The following is a 23,315-nucleotide window of genomic DNA, read 5'->3' as shown; positions in this document are numbered from 1 at the left end:
TGAGAAGAACGTAGATAAAAGAAAGGAAGGAAGGAAGAGAAAGAAAGAGAGAGAGGGAGGGAGCAAGGGATTGGGGGGTGGGGGAGTGGGTCAGATTCCCTGGATACCTGCAAAGTCCCTGCTACTTCCTTGAATCTCTCAACGAATCAAGGCGGCGTGGGCATTGCTCGCCATTAAGGACAGAAATCCTTCTAAAATGACTTCTCCCCTCATCTCGTCTGACCTTCCACACTGTCTCTGAGAGTCGCTGCCCAGATGAAGAGGTTGGGACACTGGGCAGCGTGATTAGGCCCCTTCCCGGGGGGCCCTACGGTCTCATCCTCAGGGCTCTCCACTGCGCCCACGCACGCTGCCACAGAGGTTTTCTGATTCAAGGGCCCCGTGATTGAGGTGGGATCGGAAGAGACTTCATGATTCCCTCCATCGGGCCCCCAACCCACTTGTTGGCCAGAAGTGGAATCTTCTGCACATACTATTAGCGTTTTATTCTGATTCGTCACATCTACTTGGGGCCTATGCCAGTGTAACCTTCTGCGAGTCCTTGCCAAAACAAAAACAAACATGATATGTAATGACTGGGGGACCAGGTTGCTCTGTGCGACGGGCCAGTGCGACCCGTCTCTTGCCTCGAGGTGACAAGAAGAAAAGGGGGGTAGGGACTGCAAAGGCGGAAGTGCTGAAATCTTTCTGGACATTGAAACCCTCCACCCAAACCTTTTTCGTCATTTTTTTGGTTTTTTGTTTTTGTTTTGGTAGATAAGGAGAAGCTTCTTCTCGTCCAGTCTTTCTGCGGCTGGGAGAGGGCCTTTCTGCAGTTCATTTAAATCTGGTCTGTCCACTAACAAGAGGTGGGAGAGAAGAGGAATTGGTCGCAAAGCACCCACCCCAGCCCAGGGCCTGACCTTGTAGGGGAAAGGTTGTGTGTTTATACATCTGAGCATTTTCAGTGATTCTAAGATGACAGGGTAGGAACCATTGCCTTGGGAATGGACATCTCTATAATAAAGATCCCATTTTAGGGGTTAATGTGAAGTTTCCTTTCCTCCTTTATCCAAGAAAAGTAGCACGTCCATTGAGCAAGATCAGAGAGTAAAAACAAGTCTGAACCACACAGGTCTCTGCTTGACAGTTTAGCATTCCAGCGAAGTTAACCCGAAATGTTTCTCTTCGGTGACAGGAGAGTGTGGGCAGGAAAGGGGGGACATAGGGATCGACCGGGGAGAGATGGGCAGAGAGCCGGAAGGCACGCTGAACTGGCTTTTATGAGTTTCTGACTCTTCCGCGCCTATACCTCCGGGTTTCTGACTGTAAAGAGGAAAAAAAAAAAAAAAAAAAAAAAACCTCCCACAGGCTGCTAGGCTAACACGGCCTTCGAATTCCAAATTGAACACACTTTGGTTCTGGTTTTTCAACAGTCGCAAGACCAAGCCGTCCACGGGGAGGAAAGCCAGAGGGGGCCAATTAGGAAGGAAGAAATTAAAGGGAGGAATAAAGGAAAGGAAAAAGCCCAGATGAAATGTCCAGCGGAGAGTGAGTGACAAGGCCGGAGGATGGCAGCCGGCGGCGGAGGTGGGGAGGCAGCTGCGCTGCAAGCTGACAGGTGGGTCTCGGGCCTGGAAGGGGGCGGGTGGGCGGGAGGCCCTCCAACCCCTGGGCAGCGCCGGCCGCCGCGGCTACGCCTCCCGAACCCGGGCCGCAGAGGGGGGGCGGGGAGCGCGCGGGGAGGGAGGCGGGCGCGCGGGCTCCCACTCCGGCCTTGGCGCCACTCGCCCGCCGCGCTCCGGGCGTCCCTTCTGCCTCCGACGCGCCGCGGATACCCCAGCCTCCGGCTGCCTGGTCCGGGGAGCTCCCCGCGCCTGCCGGAGGAGAGGAGCGAGGCCGAGCCGGGGTGGCCCCGGGGCACGATTCGTCGCGGAGACGCGGGGACCAGACCTGAGCATGAGCGGCGGAGGGCGGCCCGGGCACTGACGCGCGTTGGGGCCACGGCTCCCGGCCGCCGGCGGTGCGATGAGCCTGCCAGCGGAGACGCCCTAGCCGGGTGCACGCGCCGGGCGAAGCGCGCAGGTGGGGCTGCGCTCTCCGCGGTGCGCCCCGCGCCGGGCCCCCGCCGGCCGGAGGATGGGCGCCCCGGGGCCGCGCCCGCCGCTGCTGCCCCAGCGCCCGCCGCGAGCCCCGCGTCCGGCCGGCGCCCTGTGCTCATGTACGTAGTCTGGGCGCCCGCCCCCGGGGGATGAGGGTCCATGTTGGGTGTCCGCGCCCGGTGCGCCCTTCCGCCTCCCTGCTGCTCGGGAGGAGCCCCCCTAACCTAAGCCCAAGTTTGTACCTAAGGGTGATCGCCCGGGCTGAAGTCCGCCGGGCCGGGGATGGGGTGGGCAGAGGGCACGGACGGCCCGAGCCTGCTTGAGGGGGGTGGGAATGAGGGGGAGGAAGCCCCCCGGAGGCGCACTGAACGGGGGGCCAGAGGGGAGCTGGAGGGCTTGGTGGAGAGAGGCTGGGCGGCCGGCATCCTGCGGCGTCTAGGGTTCCATCGGCCCCTTTGGGCGGCATAAAGTTTGGGAACCAGAGAGGCTTTCAGAGACAGGCAGAGTGAAGGGGGCTCGCCCCGCCCGGCGTCCGCCACCCCCGGCGTCCGCCACCCCCGGCCTCCTCCACCGCACACCCTAGTGCTGCCAGCGCCCCCCCTCGCTCCACCGCCACGACCCCTCCCGGGTCAAAGAAATTAGGCGACTGCGCGTTGCGGCCCACGGAGGGGTCTCTGGTCTGCGCCCCGAGTCGCTGAGCGGCTGCCGGGTGGCTGGTGGAGGAGCCACAGCCTCCGAAAGCCCCGAACCGCAACCGGGAACGGGGGTTGGGCTGGGGGACAGTCACGGACCTTCTTCTGGGCAACCGGGCGGAGGGCGGGGAAGGGGAGTTTGCACCCCGCACTGGTGGCGTTTGCAGAGTTGTTAGGATGAGTCACCGGGTCCTGGGAGCTTTCTTATCCCCCCCGCGCCCTTCTTCCCCAAACAGCCTCGGGCAAGCGAGGAAGGGTTTCCCTCTTATTTTACTGCACGGCCGTCAGCGCCCGCTCCACTGCGGAATTCTCCACTGAGTAGCGTTTAGGGAAGTGTGGCCGGGACCCGGAGAGGGCGCCGGGCTCCGGAGTTCTGTGGTTCCATCCGAGCCTTGCAGGGAGCGCGGGCCCCGCTCGCTGCATCCCCGCTGCTCCGCCACCCGCTAATCACGAAGACACGGAGGACACTGCGGGCCGGAGTTTTTCTGGGACTCGCTTCCGTGTCCGTGTCCACAGTCTGGGATGTGTAGGGCCCCGGGCCGTGCCCCGGCGCCGGGCATGCCGCCCCTGCCCTCGGGGTCCGGCGCGTCCATTCCCGGAGCCGCCGGGCCGGGCGCGCGCGGGCCTCGGGGCTCAGCTGTGCTGCTTTCTCTCCGCAGGGACGGCGGCTCCAGACTGGCGGCGGCGCGCCCCCGGGCTGTGAATGCGACTCGCCCCTCGACCTCGCTCCCCGCCCGCCCGGCCGCCGGGACGCGGTAGGGGTTGCCCAGCTGCACTGCGATGGCAGTTGGCGCGCTGTCCAGTTCCCTCCTGCTCACCTGCTGCCTGATGGTGGCTCTGTGCAGCCCGAGCATCCCGCTGGAGAAGCTGGCCCAGGCGCCCGAGCGGCCGGGCCAGGAGAAGCGCGAGCACGCGTCTCGGGACGGCCCGGGCCGGGTGAGCGAGCTCGGGCGCCCGGCGAGGGACGAGGGCGGCGGCGGCCGGGACTGGAAGGGCAAGGGCGGCCGCGAAGCGTGGAGCAGGCAGAAGCAGGCCTGGGCCGCCCAGGGCGGGGGCGCCGGGGCCGGGGACCTGCAGGGGCGGCCCCGCGGGGACACCCCGCACGAAGAGCCCCCGGCCGCCGCCGCCGCCGCCCAGGACGCGGCGGGCCCAGACCCAGAGCCCACGCCCGAGCTGCCGGAGGAGTACGCGTACCCGGACTACCGCGGGAAGGGCTGCGTGGACGAGAGCGGCTTCGTGTACGCGATCGGGGAGAAGTTCGCGCCGGGCCCCTCGGCCTGCCCTTGCCTGTGCACCGAGGAGGGGCCGCTGTGCGCGCAGCCCGAGTGCCCGCGGCTGCACCCACGCTGCATCCACGTCGACACGAGTCAGTGCTGCCCGCAGTGCAAGGAGAGGAAGAATTACTGCGAGTTCCGGGGCAAGACCTACCAGACCCTGGAGGAGTTCGTGGTAAGAGGCGAGCGCCCGGGCGACTTTGCCCGTCCCAGGAGAGGGTGAACCGGCTCTGAGTCCCCACTTTGGAGAAAAGGCGCTCTGTGGCTCTCAGAGGTGGGCGGCGCTGTGCCCGCGTCCCCTCAGCACGACCCCTCTTTTTCAGTGCGGAGGTAATTTTTGAAAGCCGTGTGCCCAGTCCACGTGCATTCGCTCGGTCTTCACGATAAAAGGGTTTCCTTAGAGTGAAGCCCGTGGCCCTAAGGCGAACAGCCCGAGCAAAATCACTGGCTGTACTTTTAACCTTAATTGGCCGCTCCTGAGTTAAAAGTGTTGCTGCCGACATGCTCGCCCTGTTTTCAAACACGGGGTAATTTACCCTGCTGTTTGGGATGTGTTCTTGAGCGAAATAGCTCATTAAGGGAGACTGTTCATCTAAATAAGCCGTTTCCCTAGATTATGTGCCGGGTATCAGGCAGATGTTCTAGAAATTAAAAGAAAAAAATGCTTGCTCAATGGATGCCAAAACATAGTCGACAGCAAAAACAAGAAGGCCAGGTTACGGTTAAAAATGGTTTTATTTTAGGTGAGTACTGGTAATAATATTAGTAGCGCTATTTCCTGAATGCCTACTGTATGTTAGGCTCCAGGCTTCATTTTTCACCTGTATTAACTTAGTTAAACCTCAAACCACGCAATAAAGTAGATTATTATCTACTATCTCCAGCTGATAAAGAAGAGGAAACTGAGACACAGGATATTTTAAAAAGGTGTCGAAGGCAACACAGCTGTTAAGAAGCAGATTCATGTGTCAAGCACGCTTTTACCCCCTACACTCTTAATTGAACCAAAAGCCCAGCCCCACAGGGGCACTGGCGTGGATGGAGATGCCATCCAGCACTTGTGCTGGCCGGGGGGTGAGCTCCCCCCGAAAGCCCTGCATCTCCACTACCGAGCCTGGGAGACAAGTGCACGGCTGCTCAGTCATTCCAGTCCCCCATGGTCGGCTCAGTCCAACTGGACTTGGCCAGTTGACTTGGAATGCCAGAGGTTTCCCGGGCAGCAGAGGGCATCCTGGCACCTCCAGCCCCCAAAGCTGAACAAGGAGGCAGGTGCAAAGGAATCCTTCAGGGTGCCCAGACCATAGCCTCTGAGATCTGCAAGTTGAGAACGTGCCCAGGATGCGACAGCGTGTAGTGAGTTTTAGGAATGAATTCCTGAGTGTTGTAGAAACATTAATATAAAGCCGAGAAGGACAGATCTATAGGTAATGTAGAAAGTGTGGAGATGCTGGGATTTGGTCAGAAAAGATGAGTTTCCATTCTGGTTTTGCCACTAATCGGCTGCATGATGGGAACAAAACACATCTCCCCTCTGGCTTTCTTTTTCCTCATCTGTAAGGTAAGGGCCCGACATTCCTTAAGGCTCCTTGGAGTTCTAACAACCTGACACCCAGGGTTTATCTCCAGGCAAACCTGTTTAAGAGACAATTCTTGGCTTCAGCCCTTTGGAGAGGCAGACAACTTTGATGAGAACCTGCTAGGAACCAGGCCCTCTCCATACTACAGAAATAAGTCCGGAACCCTGCCCTCAGAATGCTCCTGGAGGACTGGGGAGCCTGGCAGATGCCTCCCCAGATGTTCTGGGGTGCAGCCCGGAAGTGCATAAGTAAAGCTGGCCATGGGAGCTGGTGGAGCCCAGAGGAGGGGCCTTCTGTGTTGGCCTGGGACGGGGCTGTAGCCAAACGATTCTCTGGAGTTTTAAATTCATAGAAAAATCTAAGTGTTACAAGATCAGAGACAAGGGATTAGTTTTTAATTAATGCCATTTATTGTTTGCACTGTGTGTAGTTCCATAGTCATTTCTTATAAGTGTCCATGAGGTAGGCTGAGGAATTTCTAGCATTTTGATCTCAAAAACCCAAATGCATCCCAGAGCAGCCATCACAGGTAGAAGGAAGAATTCAAACTTCAGTTCTGGTTATTCATTGCTAAGTGCTGGAGGCCATGAAGCTGCCTCTGTGTATGGGGGTGGGGGATCTTGTTTTTTTTTTTTTAATATCTTTATTGGAGTATAATTGCTTTACAGTGGTGTGTTAGTTTCTGCTTTATAACAAAGTGAATCAGCTGTACGTATACATATATCCCCATATCTCTTCCCTCTTGTGTCTCCCTCCCTTCCAACCTTCCCTATCCCACCCCTCCAGGCGGTCACAAAGCACCGAGCTGATCTTCCTGTGCTATGCGGCTGCTTCCCACTAGCTATTGGTTTTACATTTGGTATATGTGTACATGCCTTGTATTGGATTTCTGTTTTCAAAAATTGGTGCATAAGTAGAATGTGTTTCCCACTCTGAGATGGGAGATGATAGCAACTAAAGGGAGATTGGAAAGATTATAATCTCAGTAAGAATTAAAATACCAATAAAGCTATTTTTAGAGTATTAAGCGCATCTTTCATCTTCAAGTGATCCTTTGTTCTTAACTTTCATCCAATCATTACCAGCTGCTAGGATGACACTGTGCACAGCTGCTATAAAATTTTCATGATATTCCTGCTCCTATGATAGGTACAACTGCATAACGATTGCATTGTATATATCATGCTTGTTCATTCTGTTAGTATCAGGAACACTCATAAGGCATTTCCCTAACTTAGTGTGGCTTTGTGCAAGTTTCATTCCATGAACAAAAGAGGGTGCGGTGCTTTCTGGGAGTGTTGGGAGGATAAGCCTGGAGGGATATAGGGTCAGCTGTGAGTCCAGGGATTTGTGGGGCACAATTGCTCCTGTAGCTGCTCTGGGTCCTCCAGGCTTCCAGGAGACCCATCAAGGCCTGCAGTTTGCACAGCACGCAGTACATGGAAGACAGTAAAGGAAAGCATTTTACATCTGAAGCGCTTTGCGCTTCTCTGAAAAAAATGTAATTCAGTGGAGGTCGTGGTGCCATAGGGTCATGTCTGGAACGCTCCTGATCATGGCCAGGTCAGGGGAGGTGAAAGGCAGGCCGGTTCTGGTCCTCTTTCCTTGGGAGGCACGCAGGCGCTTTCTGTTCTCTGCTTTCCGAGAGAGAGTAGGTTACTGAGGGAGGCTGGGAGCTCGTGGTGGGTGCCTGAGGAGGTGGAACCCCGGATCCTTGGGCCTGTGATGCTATTGTGCACATGTTCTGGACAGAGGGTGTCTCTTCCCTGCCCTCTCGTGCTTCTCTGTCCTGGGTATGTGTCTGCATCCCTGTGCCTGGTGCACATTGAGGCCAAACAAACCGAAACGTCAGAGTTCGGAGCCGAGAAAGGTTTATTTATCACAGGGCCATGCCAGGCGAATGGCTGGCTCATGCTCCGAAGACCCAGTGGGTTTCAGGGAAGAAGGTTTTATAGGCAAAACCTCGGGGGTGGGAGTCAGGGTGTGTAACCCTCCTCTGATTGGTTGGTGGTGAGGTCACAGGGCGGTGCTCCAGAGATCTGTGCTCAGCCTGAAGTCACCATCCTCCACCGGGAGGGGGGCCTTAGTTCCTGCAGAAGAGCTCAGGGATATGTACCAGATATCTGTGCCCACCCCTCAGGAGGAGCTGGGACCCTCCCACATCCTGCCCTTCTGTTTCCTTCTGCGTTTCCTCACTCCCCTAATTAGTGACTGTTTGAATCTACCCTTCGGAACTCAGGGAAGGCCTTGGAGGCAGAAACCGTTTTCCTACAAACAAGAAATAGAAAGCACAGAAAGGCTTTTGTACTTGGGAGGACCCCACAGTGTCCTGCTGGGTTTCTTCACTCTCTGCCCGCTTTTCTCTGTACTTCAGTCCTGTCTTTCCCCTTCTCACCAAGGCTCTTTACCCCATTCAAATCCCCATTCCTTACAGCCTGGTTGATCTCAGGCAGATGTCAGCAGAAGACCTTCAGTGAAATACCGTTAAGCTGCTAATAACAATTAGAGTAATGCCCTCATCCCTCCAGGGATGTTTGCAGTTTAATGTGTATATTCAAATAAAAACATAGTTACCAGTAGAATGTCCTCGACTGCCTCTGAAAGTATACCAAGTGTCCTGTTCTTACACCAGCAGGCCTCCAACTTTGAGTAAGGAAGCTGGTCTATTCGTTTATAATTTTTATACATGAATGCTATTTCATGTGCTCTCTTGCTTCCTGGGGCATGCCATTTGTATAACAAACTACCACAGACCCGTTGGTGGCTTAAACAATAGAAACTTACAGCTTCACAGCCGTGGAGGCTGGAAGTCTGAGGTCAAGGTGTGGACAGGGCTGGTTCCTCCTGAGGCCTCTCTCCTGGGCGTGTGGATGGCCGTCTTCTCCCCGGGTCCTCATACGGTCATCCCTCTGTGCATGTCTGTGTCCTGATCTCCTCTTCCTATAAGGCCACCCCTCATATTGGATCAGGGCCAACTCATATGACCTTATTTTACCTTAATTACCTCTGTAAAGACCTTGTCTCTAGATACAGTCATGTTCTGAGGTAGTGGGTTTAGGACTGCAATATCTGAGTTTGAGAGGGGACACAATGCAGCCTGTAACATAGGATCACTGACCACAGTTGACCTCGTAGGCCTGGGTTCAAGGAGGTGTAGGGGATGCAGTGGGGCAAGGATGCATCAACAAGTATGACTGGAAGAAAGAATTAGTCGAGAACAGAGTGCTGGGTAATACACGGAACGCCTTATAAACACAATTAAGCCGCCCCCCCAAATTATGGTGATTTAGTGTCTATTCCATTCTGAGATCCACTTCAGGAATTACTGTGCTACTTACTTATGTCAGTGGGTCCTTGTGTCATACGTATGAGGGCCTCACTTTTAAATTTGCCCCTGAGGGCTACCATACAGGCCAGCAGCAAGTCAAGTTTGAAATTCATTAATTAAAACACGATTCCATTTTGAGCAACAAAAGAACTTGCTCCCCTCCTGGGAATCCTGATTTCTGGGGAACTGTGAAGACAGAAACAGGGTCTGTAAGCTTGTTTCCATGTTTCATAGAACCTAACAGAATGCATGTGACTCCCCGAGATACAGGAGAACTGAAATTTCACTTTGTTTTCGGTTGGGATGATATCAGTTCTGTGTGTCCACGTTGGTTACCACAGCCAATCAGGAGGTCTGACTGGCAACTGTATTAAGTCTTAGAAGAAAAAGAGAAAATGAATTACTGATATGTGTTGCTTGCTGGGCTGTCATGCAAAGCATGGGGACTGTTGGACAGAAGATCAGTGAACGAGGTAGTCACAGGTGAGATGACCCGGGACCACTGAGTCACAAGCCTCTCCTGGGGCCTCAGCAGCTGACTTGTTGCAAAATCTCCTCTCTCAGAGTTTATTAATGACAAACAACTTACATGAAATTTGGAATCAAAAGCTCCATCTCAACAGATCTCTACTGCAATTATGAGCAAGTGCCAATAAAGAGAAAGACACAATTCTCCATATTTTTCAGTCTAATAGTATTTATATTCTTTTGGCTGCTGTTACTTAGACCAAAACGGTATTATTATTATTTTCCTTTGCCGAGGAACATGAACTAAGTTGTGTAAAGTCGGTGTTCTTTCCTGTAAGTCAGTTCCATGTGTGTGCTATTGCTACGACTGAGTTTGTTTTGGCTTCTAGGAAGATTTGGCAAATTCTGAACTTCTTAGTTTCTGCCTTTCTGTTCAATGCCATTTAAATGTTAACTTTTATTTTTTAAAGAAAGGAGAGTACATATGGTTTCCCTACACCTTTCAGATGTGTCCCTAACTCAGGTAGGGGAAACCTAATGTGAATGACTGCACTTTTACATGCTCCATGCAGTACTTTATTTGCGTGTATGAGACAAATGCTATGAAAGTCCCCACAGGACATTTGGTCCTATCCAAAACTTCCATAAAACCTCTGGCCCATAAGATATTCCATCTCTGCCAAAAGGTCCTTGATATTTGCAAGACCATTTTATCCAGTCCAAAACTTACATAAGATATTTGGTCCATAGCAGAAAGTCTTTGTAGCAACATGGATGGATCTAGAGATGATCATACTAAGTGAGGTAAACCAGGCAGAGAAAGACAAATATCATATTATATTGCTTATATGTGGAATCCAAAAACAGATACAAATGAACTTTTTACAAATAAGAAATAGACTCGCAGACACAGAAAACAAATTTATGCTTGCCAAAGGGGAAAGCAGGGGGAGAGATAAATTAAGAGTTTGGGATTAACACATACACACCACTATATATAAAATAGATAATCAACAACCACCTACTGTATAGCACAGGGAGCTGTATTCAGTATCTTGTAAAAACTGTAACGGAAAAGAATCTGAAAAATGATATCTACTAATATAATATAATACTGAATCACTTTGCTGTACACCAGAAACTAACACAGCATTGTAAGTCAACTACATGTAATAAAAAAAGAAGAAAGGTCCTTGATATTTGGTCTTGTCCAAAGCCATTTGGCATGGACTCTTTGGATAGGACCGAATTTCAAGGACCTTTGGGGGTGGACCAAATGTCTTATGGAAGTTTTAGACAGGATCAATATCTGCTAACCTAAACGCTTAGTCTTTTATGTTGGGAGGAAGGAAACCAACATTCATCCATTGCTTATATGTTTTATATGTTGGGGGGGGGCAGGGTTTACACAATAGACTGATGAGCTGGTGGTATTTTTTTTTTTAAAGGAGAGAAAACTAAGGTTTAAAACAGTTAAGTAACTTGACTGAAGTCATCAAGCTAGTGATGGGGGAGCCAGGATTTGAGTCCTGGTTTGCTGGACACTTCCTTCCAACTCTACCTCTTTACCTCCCTGATCCCGTGGGGATGGGGGGGCATTTTGTGTGTGGCTGGGAGAATTTCTGGTACATGGAAAAGGGAAGGCTTATACAGGCCTGGAGTGCCTGGCCCACTTTGTGTCCGGTAAACGCTGAATCAGTTTGGGTAAGTTTTCGTTTACGTGGACTTATGTTGTGTTTTGCTCAAGCCATTGAGGGCAAGATGAATATCTGTGGCCTTCAAAGTATAAAATCTTGAGTTGTAAGAAAAGGAGCACTGATCCCAGGAGCTCCCTGAGGGCAAGGAGGGAGCTTCCAGCAGGCAGTGGACCGGGTACAAGATGGCGACCGTGGGTAGGACCTCAGAGGTCATCAGGCCCATGCAGGGGCAGACTGAAGGCCCAACAGCCAGCTCCGGCCCAGGAAGGTGCTCTGCTTGGCTCAAGGCACATCAGATGTTTGTGTGATAGAGCAGACACTTAACACGTGAGAGGTTCTTACAAATACTCCAATTGCTGGTTGGTTGTGAGAACGGGGTGAGCCCCAGGTGGCAGCCATCTGCCAGGGCCAAGCTGCTCCTTGAGAAAGGCACTGGCTCCCCAGCTGACCACCTCCTCCCTTGGTGTGACTTACCCGGGGTCCTGCCGCCATGTGGCTTTGTCATGCTCTCTGTTCGCAAGTGGAGAAATTTCACCCTAGAAAATGGGTACCTTCTTCAAGATCAGGCAAGCTGGCGGCATCAGAGGAGGGAGGGACCCTGGCCCTGCTCTCCAGTCCTGTCCTTCAGTTGGGGTGGGCAGTCGCTTTCTAGAGCTTGGAGCACAGAGTCCTTACCCTCTGAAGACGTGAGCTCGTGGTCTGGTTCACCCCTGTGCCCGTGGGCGATACTCAGAACCTCCTTATTAGCTGGCGGGAAAACGTGGAGAGGATGCTGCTGTCTTTCACTTTGTAAGAAGGAAATGAGAGAGATGAGAGCCTGCAGAGCTCTGCACAAACAGCAGAACAAAAGCCTGCTGCTCTTGTGGCCTGGGGAGCTGTGCATCTTGGGGGCGGTCCTGCCTCGGCACGGCGCTGGGTCGCCAGCAAGATGGCCTGTGCATTTCCTCACCATTAGAGAGTGACTCTAGGGGACCGTGTGTTCCCAGAAGTATTTCCTTCTCAGATCTGATAAGTCCCAACAGAAAGCTCATGCTTGCATTTATTTATTCAAAAATACTTTTCTGAATAAATATTTGCAGGCATTGGGCTACATCCTGGATATACAGTGACAAACCGTCAGGTCCCTCCAATCAAGGGGCAGTGACCCTATAGAAAGTGATGTGCCCAGAGGTTGGTCAGGTGGGGTCGTGGTCTGCAGGGTAGGCAGGTGGAGGCCCCTCACCTAGATCCCAGTGCTGTTAATGCTTTGTGTTTAACTGACAGAGGAAGAAGGATCCTGGGGCAGCTTTCTAGGGAAAAGACCAGGGCCTGTTTCAGATAGCGTAGTTGTGAGACTGAGTAAAGGATATGGTTTTCCGCTCAAGTCTGCATCCCCTGTAGCCATCCTTCATGGCACGGTTCTGATTATGTAGCCGGAAATCCTTCTTGCTGCTTATCTGTTCCAAGGCTGAGATCCTGCCAGCTGGATCTCACTTCTCCTTCTATTTCTGTCGGGCACTGGGGTGCGTCCAGGACAGAGGGTGCCTTTCGAATGGATGCAGAAAAGGATGATGTCAGGCATCTGCCTGTGGCCCTGCGAGCTCTCTGGGAAGCCCTGGGCCCATGGAAATGCACAGCAATGGAAAATTAAGAGGCCGTGTGGCTCTGTGCGTTTTCCCTCATGGCAGAAATGATTTTACCTGGGAATATGGAAGACGCATAGGCTGAAAACCCACCGTTTAGAAAACTCATGAAATCCTGGATCTCATACAATAAAACACATCTTCTCAAATGCACAGCAGGAATGGCAAAAAAAAAAAAAAAAAAAAAAGAGAGAGAAATTAGTCCATAGAGGTGGATGTATGAAACCAGAGAGGAAAGTCAGTCATTCAGGGGAGGCTGTCTTAGGGTGTCCACTGATGCCTGGGGCCTGGACTCTTGGTACTCGAGGCCAGGCTGCGCCACGTCACAAGTCCAGGGCCCCAGGTAGGGAGAGTCAGATCAGGGTACCTCTCATAAAAGCAGACTCCCCGGAAGAGCCTGTCCTGCAAGAGGTCAGTGTAGACACACCCCCTGGATGGCCTCAAGCACTGGGCAGAGCTGGAGGCTTCCCTCTCAGCAGTTGCACATGCCCTGCTCTGTATGTGGAGCTCCTAGTCATGCTTCCCTGAGTGCTCCGGATAATTCAGGTGGAATATTTTTATTTAAAGTGGTCCCAGGCTGGCAGGGCCCACAGGAATCTGACAAAGGCAAACACTCTCCAGCCACAGAGAATCCCCACAGATAAGGGTCCAAGGAATGTGATGTCGAAATAACAATTACACACAAGAGGAAAAAGCATCAGAAACAAGAGTCAGCCGAGACAAACGCAGTCAGATCAGACCCAGATGTTGGGATACAAACGAGGATATTGTTTTATGCACAGAGAAATAAATACGGGAATCAAGTGGATGGGTAAACCACATCGGTATATACCAAGTACTTGCCAGCTTTGGAAAGGAATCCCATCGAGCCTGTACAAAGGGATGCTACAGTAACTGGAACTAATCTTCAAGGGGAGGGTGCGACAGCGTGATAGGTGCAGCTTGTGAGATAATTTAGTGAAGCTGGGGGTAGATTTGAAGAAGTTGCCCAGAATGAAACACAGGTGCACGGATGGAACACAGGAAGGAAATGTTTTGGTACATGGAGCATAGGGAAAGCAGGTCTAACATACGTCCAATTAGAAGTTTGAAAGAAGTAGCAGAGAATGTGGAGAAGATGAAGCGATAGTGCCGGAGACTTTCTAGTTGAAAGACCCCTATTTCCTGATTCAGGAATCCCAGTGAATCTAAAGAAAGATCTATGGATGTGTGTGTATATATATCACACACACACATATATTGAGTATATATAAAATATTTATGTATATATGTACCTATATGTGTATACATATATATTTATGTATATGTATAAAACCACACCTAGTAAGACTACAGAACACCGGAGAGAAAGGAAACATTTTAAGAGGGACCACAGAGCAAAGACTTTATCTGCAAAATAACAGTAACTAGGCTGACCCCTGACATCTCGTCAAGAAGAGAAAATTTCCGCCAGGATTTCCCTGGCGGTCCAGTGGTTAACAGTCCATGTTCCCACTGCAGGGACCATGGGTTCAATCCCTGGTCAGGGAATTAAGATCCTGCAAACCACATGGCGCGGCCAAGAAAAAAGGAATAGAAAGCCCAAAGCTGTAGAAGAACATCTTTAAAGAACAAAGAGAAAATAAGCATGAATTCAATTTAGGTACCTGGCAAAACTATCTTTCAGGAAGGAGCCTGAACAAAAATATTTTTCAACAAAAATAGAGTGCATACTATCAAAAAACTTTTACTAAAAGAAGTTCCAGATGCAATCTAAAGGTTGAAATCCAGGAAGCAAAACAGGATCCCAGGAGCAGAGGCACTGAGTTAGGAAAGAAGGGATCAAAACCCATCCTCCACTAAATTGCAGATCAGTAGTTCTCAGCTGGGGTCTACATTGTCCTTACGAGGGAACTTTGGCCACATGTGGAGGCATTTGTGGTCGTCATAACTGGGGTGGGCAGATGTTACCGGCATCTGGTGGGTGGAGGCCAGACAGGCTGCTGGAATCCTACAGGGTACAGAACAGCCCAACAACCAATATCAAGGGTGCTGGGGCTAAGAACCCCGACTGCCAATTACAAAAGCGGGGTTCTCCAGGGTGGACAGCTGAGCTGGTGGTAGGGCTGATGTTCCCCTGCCTTGCAGGGGTTGGTGTGTCCTGCACTGAATTTTGAGCTGTGAAATTTATCCTTAGGCAGGAGATGCCATTAAATACAACTTTTAAATGGTCTTGGAAAAAAATGATCGTTGGGGAGCTGGTGCGGCTTGAGGCCCCATTCTGAAATAGGTGACCATTTTCAAAGGCTCCTTCTGTCGTCCAGGGCTACAGGCCACAGGTGGCACCAAGCTCCAGTGGGCCGTGGCCAACTGCTCTGCCCTTCCTGGAAGAAAATCCAGACCCCTTCTAAGTGATATGCCCCCGGCTCCTGAAGCAGCTCAGAAAGAAATACTAACATACACCGTGCCAGACAGGTTTGCCCTCTGTATCATGTCTTTGCTTTTGTCAGAGGTTGACATTGCTACCCTCATTTCTATCTATCTCCCTGGTCCAACTTTAAAAACAGTTTCTTACTTACATTTTACTTTTAAATTTCATGCATTTTTTGAAAAAGTATCTCAATATGTTTGTTTCCGAAGGCTTGAGACAAAACACGCAATTAGTTCCAAGCAAGCCAGGACTCCTATGTATTCATTCCCGCTAAGGTGTCAGGAGACATAGCTCTGTCCCCGGTCATGCTCTCTCATTGTTGACAGTTATGTTCTGGGGACACAGGGCCCTTGGCCAGTGGATGGCTGTCACCGTGGCACCTTTCTCCCCTGGGGCCGCAGTGTAGGGAGTCCCCAGCTGGCCAGGCTGCTGACAGTCCCTTCCCACATGGAGCAGGGCCCCCCTGAGCACCTTCGCCTCAATCGGCTGGTCGTTCAGCCGTGTCACACTTGGCAGAAATGTCAGGGAGAGTGGGGTAGGGAAAGAGAGAATTCTGACAAGGCTGCTGCCTTTCCCTGGGCCTGTGAGGAGCAAGGGACGCTGGTGGCCTGAGGGATAAACTGTGCTGTGATGTCAACCCCTCAGCTCAGGTCACCTCCTGCAGCAGAGTCCCCTCTGGCCTCCTGTGCCCTCCAGGGAGTCAAAGAGATAAGCGCATCTTGCTCTAGGGTGACAGGATGCAGCAGCCGACACAACTGAGTGGTCAGCTCTCAGGGGTGCATCTGAGCTCAGAGATGGACCCCTTTCTTGTGAGTGAGCCCCACGGCCTCTTAAACCCCCGTGGAAAGGGACCTCATTAACTGAGAAACCACTGGGCTGGCCTGTTGTAATGTCAGGATGCTTTGGAAGAGGCTCAGCTTCAAGGGGGAGTGCAGGGGCCAAAGGTGTGAGCCGAGGATGCCTGTGCCCCGTTCTCCCGCCCTGGTCCAGCACTTGCTGTGTGATTGGCAGCTGAGGCAGGCTGATGGCAGCCGGGCTCCGACCTCAGATGTGTCCAGGTGGCCACGTCCTAGTTGGTGATGGTGAGCCTTGTTCCCGGAGCTGGGTCAGCTCTCCTCTCGTTAGCACAATTTTGTGTGCCGGACGCGCGGTGAGGCCAAACAAACTGAAACATCGGAGTTTGGAGAAGAGAAAGGTTTATTGCAGGGCCACGCAAGGAGACCGGTGGCTCATGCCGTAAAAAGCCCCCCGAAGGGTTTCGGCAAACAGTTTTAAAAGCCAGGTGAGGGAGGGGGGCCGGTCATAGGGTATGTGATCAGCTCGTGCACGATTCTCGGATTAGCTGATGGTGAGGTAACAGAGCAGGGTCACAGGGCTTCACGTTATCCGTCCTTAGGCTCCAGGAGGCCTGGGGCTCTGGGTTTATGGTCATCAGGGAGTTAATATCTTCCATCTGGTGAGGGTTTTAGCATCTGCAAAACAACTCAGGAAATGTGCGTCAGATACTGTTATCTGGGTACCTCAGGGAGGCCCCACGGCAGAGGACATGGGGAGGGGTCTGTCCTGGGGACAGATAGACCCATGGGTCCTGCTCAGTTACACTCCGTCACCTTCACTGCTCCCTGCTTAGCGTTTAAACGTTGTTACTGCCATCTCAAATGAAGAATGATGAAAGGGAGCAGCATGGTTTTGTTTTCTTCGTGTGCGTGTGTGTGTGTGTCTGTCTGTCTGTCTATATTAGGAAGAGATACGCACATGGATTTCAATGCATTAAGTGTTTTCCCCGTTTGCTGCAGTTCCCACCACTCCCTGTTAGGCACCTAGTTCACTGCCTCGTTTTCTTACATGACGAATCCCTGAAAGAATCTGAATTTGTGATCCCTGACAGAACCAATCCCCACGTCACACCTCACACCCATCTTTTAAAAGCCTACTCTTGGAAGACAGTTAGTTTTAGTGATTTATATGTTAAAGGAAAACCATTTCCTTTTCATTGCTTCTTTCTGCTAAGGATGACTTATCCTTAATCTTTTATACTAATTCTAAAAAAAAGGATTTAGTGCTTCCCATGTTTTTGGGGTACACGGGCCTCTCACTGTTGTGGCCTCTCCCGTTGCGGACCACAGGTTCCGGACGCGCAGGCTCAGCGGCCATGGCTCACGGGCCTAGCTGCCCCGCGGCATGTGGGATCTTCCCAGACCGGGGCATGAACCCGTGTCCCCTGCATCGGCAGGCGGACTCTCAACCACTGCGCCACCAGTGAAGCCCGGTATTTCCCATGTTTTAAGAGGAGTTTGGCTTTAACAAAAGTGCCCCTAGCCCCAGTCCGTACGTGGTCATGCCCAGTTGGCATCACATCCGTTCTATTAAGGTCTTAATTTACAAATCTGTGACTAGGCAAAGTATCTATTAGAGATACTCCATCAAAATCTCACCATCACCCATGCTCCCAAGTGGGAGGAGAGAGGCCCCACCTGACTGAGCCCAGGGTCCAGGGTAACACTCCAAGCCTATCTGCCTGTGGCCCTGGGGTTGCTGGCCCCTTCTCCTCTCTGAAAGGCTCTGTTTGCAGCAGGCCAGGGCTGGGCGCCAGGGGCGGGTCCAGTGTGGGCACACACCTGCCTCCACAGAAATGGGGGTGCACCTGCTGTCTTAGCTCAGGCTGCCAGAGCAAAATGCACAAGACTGGGTGCCTGAAACAACAGAAATTTACTTCTCCTGGTTCTGGAGGCTCGAAGTCCAAGATCAAGGTGTCTGCAGGGTCTGGTTCTGCTGAGGATCTGCCTCCTGGCTTGTACACCGCCGCCTACTCACCATGTCCTCACTTGGCGGGGAGAGGGCCCTCCTCCTCTCCTTACAAGGACGCTAATCCCACCCGCCGAGGGCCTCACCCTCGTGACCTTGGCCCCATCTAATGCTTATGACCTCCCAAAGGCTCCACCTCCAGAGACCATTGCACTGGGGATGAGGGCTTCACCATATGAATTTAGGGGGAGCATTCAGTTTGTAACAGGAAGCCAGCAGGTTTTTGCTACATGTGATCGGACTGTGTGATCTGTTAGGTCAGCACCCTTCCAGGACATTCCCCAGGTCTTCAGCCCAGAAGAAGCAGCCTTCTTCATTTTCATGTTTGCCACCAAGTGAAATACACCATGTAAACACTGCCTGCATCTTTCCCCTTGTAAGTGAGTTCCTGCATGATCCATATTTATCTGAGGGAACTATTCACAAGAGGATTTGAAAGACATTAGGGGGTCTTGCCTCAAGCTAAACTATAAAAGTCAGTCTTTGGTGGCTGAGAAGAAAGCAGTGCCTTGTCGGGTTGTCAGACTGTTGTTCTGTTCATCTGCTCTGTGTGTGTGTGGGTGGGTGGGTGGGTGTGGGTGTGTGTGGGTGTGTGGTGGAGTCGTATTCTTCCTGAGACTGGAAGCTGACAGCTCCTGGGGACAGTTCTTAATTAAGTCCCTTTGTGTGCAAATCCATTCTCTGACAGCCAGTAGAAAGACAAAAAGAACAAAACAAAACCAGAATCTTCTCTGAAGGCGCAGGAAGCAGCAGTTTGCTGTAGCTCCGTAGCCATTGACTCGTGCTGGAGGCTGGAAGGTGGCTGTGGATCAGGTTCATGTCAATTCGGGGCTGCTATTCCCAAGGGAGGGAAGATGGGGGGGTGGGGACGGAGGGGCTGGAGCCCTCCCTGCTGGCCCTGATGGACAAGGGGAGCTCAGACAGCGGGCGGAGCCTGGGAGACATGGGCTGCTGGGTGGGCTCCTCTGTGTCTGGGTAGGACCCTGCTGCTTCCCAGGGTGGAGACAGAACCTTGCTCTAGTTTAAGATATTTCGGGTCGAGGAAACTTGAGTAAGGTTGGGAAAGGATTTAGTTTGAGGTGACGGTTGAAAAGAAAGCTGGGACCTGCATAGCATCTTCCAGGCGTCTTTCAGGGAGTCAGGGGAGGGTGGTCAGAGCAGGCAGGGTGGCCCAGGACATACTCATGAAGATGATATGTGAGCAGAGCCCGGTGGCCTGACCAGACCCTGCGTTCCGGCCGCTGCCTTTCCTTTCTATGTGGGTTTCTTGACAATTCACCCGACCCCTGAGTGGGTGTTCACCCCATAAAAAAGCAGAGTTGAAAAGCATTGCTCCTGTGTTTTCTTCCAGCTCCAAAATATCACAGCTCCAAGGTTATCAGAAGCTAATGAGACCTGTGGTTTAAGTAGAAGGGGATTCCCCTTAAGTGCATCGCACTCACCAGTGTGACCCCGGGCACTTTGGGGAAGACACTAAACAGCTGGAAGGACACTTTCGCCATCTGGTGACAGAAGTGTGACAGTGGCTTTGGGAGGATGCTAGTCATCCAGGGCCAAGCCAAGGACTGCTTTCAGCGAAGGGCGATTTTAGCTCCTGCCTCTTGTTTCTTCTTTTTTTTCCTTTCTTTGTTTCTATTATTTTCAGATATCATTTGATTTTATCACATTACATTTTTGTTAAAATAAGATGAACATTATCCTATTAAAATATAACGTCAGAAAAATAAAGAGAGATTATTAAAGAAGTCACCATCCTTTTTGGGGAGAGAAGATATGCTTGAACAGAGGAATTCTTTTTTTTTATTTTTTTTTAAGAAGATTATCTGATTGCAAAACTTTAACTTAGATTGTTGTTTTGGAGGTAAAGGAAAAAAATGAACTGATAAAACGATATAGTCTCCAAACTCTAAAACACTTACTTTAGATTTTTATTTTGAGAACTACTGAAAAATTACTCCTGGAAAAAAAGGTTAAAATTTGTATTTATCTCTGTACACGGCAACTTGTTTCTTAATTGGAAGTTATCCAATTATACAACAGGGTCATAATGTGTAAACAAAACTCAAATGCACAAACACTGAGATCTGGTTCTTTAGTTTTAGAACAATTCTTTTAGTTCTGCTGCTGGTGGGAAACATTATGCTTTCCAGTTTAGATTTCTAAGTCTCTTTGGGGTAGGTTCTCAGCCCCAGGAGGGAACCGTGGCACCGGCGAGGCCCCTCCTTGTCTGGATGGTGCCCCTCTCCACCTGCTCTACCCTCCCCAGCTGACTTATCCACATTCCAGTCTGATCCCTTTCCTCTCCCTCCCACTCCAAGAAACAGCTTTGCTTTTAAAAGCCATAATATGCACACAGCTCAGCTGCCATCTGCCATTGCCTGCTTTTCTGTTAGTTTCTCTTTTTATGTGTCAGCTCCCCAGCCAGACTGGGCACAGAGGTGAGCGACTTGGGTGTGTCTTTGTATCTCTCTGTGAGAATACAGGATTCTGTTCCGGTCTTGAGCCTATGGGATTGGTCAGTGGAGGGTGGAGGGCCTGGTGGTGGGGCTGAGATGCCTGCTCTTGTATCGTTGCCCCAGAACCACGTGTGCAGAATCCCCAGCCCGCAGGGTGGGTGTGTCCACATTGTATATCTCCCACTTTTGGATTTGAAGTTTGTCCACTGGGTAAGTAGGAGAGTATGAGTCCTCAGCTACCCCTTATAAACGTTAGAGATATATAGGAAACACTGACACACAGAGTAGAATAGTTAGGAAAGGTGTAATAGGCAGAGGGTGGTGTGACACCTGCTCCCCACGTGCAGGACTGGATTGCTCCAGAATCTCGAGGTTTTGCTTCCTGATCTCAGGCTGTGCACTTAGGGACCCTGTTTCTAGCCATGCCCTTTATGCACTTGTCAGATCCCTTCTGTAAAGCCTCTGCTTTCGTGTTTATATCGTCCTAGCATCTGTATCTTCTCTTCCATTTGTGGATTAAATGTGTAATCCACATCCTGGTCCCTCATAATGGAAAGATTTCTCTTTCTTCCCTTTGCCTCGTGTGTGGGTATCTAATCCTAGAGCAGCTCCTTACCGGGTGGTGAGCAGCCCTTCCGGAAGCAAAGCTGTAGATTTCATTTTGTATGTTTCTCCTCCTGTGCTGTGCAAGTTAATTTCAGCTCCTCTGTCTTTCAATGGTTTCTTCCTTGACTCAGTCAATATTGATTGAGCCTGTGCAGCGTTTTGCATCCGCTCAGTTGCTCTCATCATCCGGGATGTGACAGAGACATGACACGCCCTGGCCCTTGAGTTGCACGGAATCTAGTTGGCAGCTGACTGCAGGCTGGGAGTCGGGCTCTAGTGACTGGACACAGCGCTCTTGGCCAGCACGCCCGGAGGAATTCAAGGGGTCCTGGGCTTATGGAGATTCAAAGGAAGGCGGGGAGAGGGAAGCCCGGATTTCAGGGTTTCTCTTTGTTTTCGAGTTAATCTTAGTTTGTGTCATTGTAGAATCCAACACTACGGGGGTTAGAAACGTAAACGGAGCCTCTCTGGTGATGAACAAAATAGAGAAATGGAGAGAAGACTTTATTTTAGGTAGAATGGTTTTAACTGAGAAAGGTCTGGGCTGACACCTCTTAGCTCACAAATTAATCCCATCTATGAAAACGTTACAATTCCTTGGGAAGCTATGCTGGGATTTTCATGCCTCTCATTTGTTTGTTCCTGAGGAGGCATCTGCATTCAGCCTGGAATTAGTGGGGTTTCATGGCACCCACGCCAGCAACCACAGGACGAAGTTCCAGATCGGAAATATAATGTGGTTGCTCGTCAGAGAGTAGGATTCAGGTGACACAAGGCATCTTTGAGTTCTCACCCAGGCCACTGGCCTCTTCTGGCAGCACAGGACAGAAAGATGTGTTGAAGCTGGATTTAAGAAAAGTATGTTGGCCTTCCCAAGTAGGTGGGCATTCTGCTGGGTGCTGGAAGGTGCAGCTGTGTAGGCAGGATAGAGCAGGAGGAAGTGTCTGGAAATTAGTTTCTTTTTTTGTGCATGAATTTTCATAGCAGCTTGATGGGTAACAGCCCCAAACTAGAAACAACCCAAACGTCCATAAACAAGTAAATGGATAAACAAACTGTAGCATGTCTATACAATGGAATATTGTCAAAAAGGAATGACAGGATACAGCACAGACACATCTCAAAATAACTATGCTGAGTGAAAGAAATCAGGCAAGAAAGAGTACATGTATGAAATAAGTTTCTGCCTTCCAGAACGGAAAGACATTTGGGACACAGACAAGAGTGGGATTCAAACTCAACCTGCCTTCTGCTGTATTTCAGAGCCTGGTCCTTCTCATGGTTGTGAAATGACACAAGGCAAAGCTCCTTATAGATAGATATCTAACTGCACCTGAGCCCATAAATGTGAAATACATGAGATAAAATACAACTGCTAACAAACAACTAGTATAGAAGCTCCTCCCAAGCCACCACTTACTTCATGTAGATCCTTTATGTATGAGGCCCTGAATGTAAGCAGTATCCATTAGGAAGGGCTCATTCTACATCTGAGAACTGTTTCCCACGTAAATTATATTGCTTGTTCCTACTTAGTTGTTTAGAAACAGGCTCAGTATGTATTTTACAGTCCTTACTGCCTATGTACATGTGATACAGACATGTATGTCATTACTGAGCATTCTGAGGGTCTAACTAATTATGAAAATACTTTAGCTACCATCAGGTTAAGATCTTTCTTTTGCCTCTGCTGTGCACTTTGTATTCACGGCTGCTTCGTGGAATACATGCTCAGACGTGTCTGTTCTTCATGGTTTTGCTACAGGTTAGATCCACTTTGCAGCACTGTCGTTCATAAGCCACAGTCACTGGGGTGATTCTGAAAGCAGAGGGGGCCAGTGAGAGCCCTCAGCATCGGTACCTGGATCCGAGGCTGGTCCAGGCGCTGGCCCTTTGCCAGCCTTCCTAACCCCTCCCCCTCCGCCCGCCAGCCATCACCCATGTTCCCACCTTCCTGGAACTAGCATAAGTGGGTCTCATCGGTCTGGGCTCAGGACTGGGATGAATGAATGAAGAGCACAGAGCTTCCCTTTACTCTCACTCCCAATTCTGCAAGACTGAGCTCTTTTTCTCCAGCACAACAGTTGACTACTCCAGCCCCTAGTGGGTACCTTGAGAATGGCCCCTCTTCCCCAAACGCCCGGGTGTTCCTCTAGGTGCTTCATCTAAGTTCTGTACAAAACTTGATTTGCAACTGGAAGATGGCAGAGGATGGCATTTCTGTCATCAGGCGTGTTAGACAAGGTGTAGGTGGCTATTGCTAGCAGGCGGGTTTGCAGAAACACACCTTAGAAGCTCA

The 23,315-nt window shown here is 50.9% G+C and overlaps 1 protein-coding gene across 1 annotated transcript in view; it reads left to right on the top strand.

Annotated features, from left to right (window-relative positions):
• Nucleotides 1–3,541: 3,541 nt before the first annotated feature.
• VWC2 (von Willebrand factor C domain containing 2) overlaps nt 3,542–23,315 on the top strand; it is a 121,728-nt gene continuing 101,954 nt past the window's right edge. Inside the window, exon 1 of the mRNA XM_060108683.1 lies at nt 3,542–4,222. Within this exon, the coding sequence (XP_059964666.1) occupies nt 3,554–4,222 (669 nt within the window). The 5' untranslated portion in view covers nt 3,542–3,553. The remainder of the gene's footprint in view (nt 4,223–23,315) is intronic.

This window comes from Mesoplodon densirostris, chromosome 9 (assembly GCF_025265405.1).
Source record: "Mesoplodon densirostris isolate mMesDen1 chromosome 9, mMesDen1 primary haplotype, whole genome shotgun sequence".
Taxonomy (NCBI): Eukaryota; Metazoa; Chordata; class Mammalia; order Artiodactyla; family Ziphiidae; genus Mesoplodon; species Mesoplodon densirostris.
Note: the sequence above shows the minus strand (reverse complement) of the source record. Positions and strands in the feature narration are given on the sequence as shown.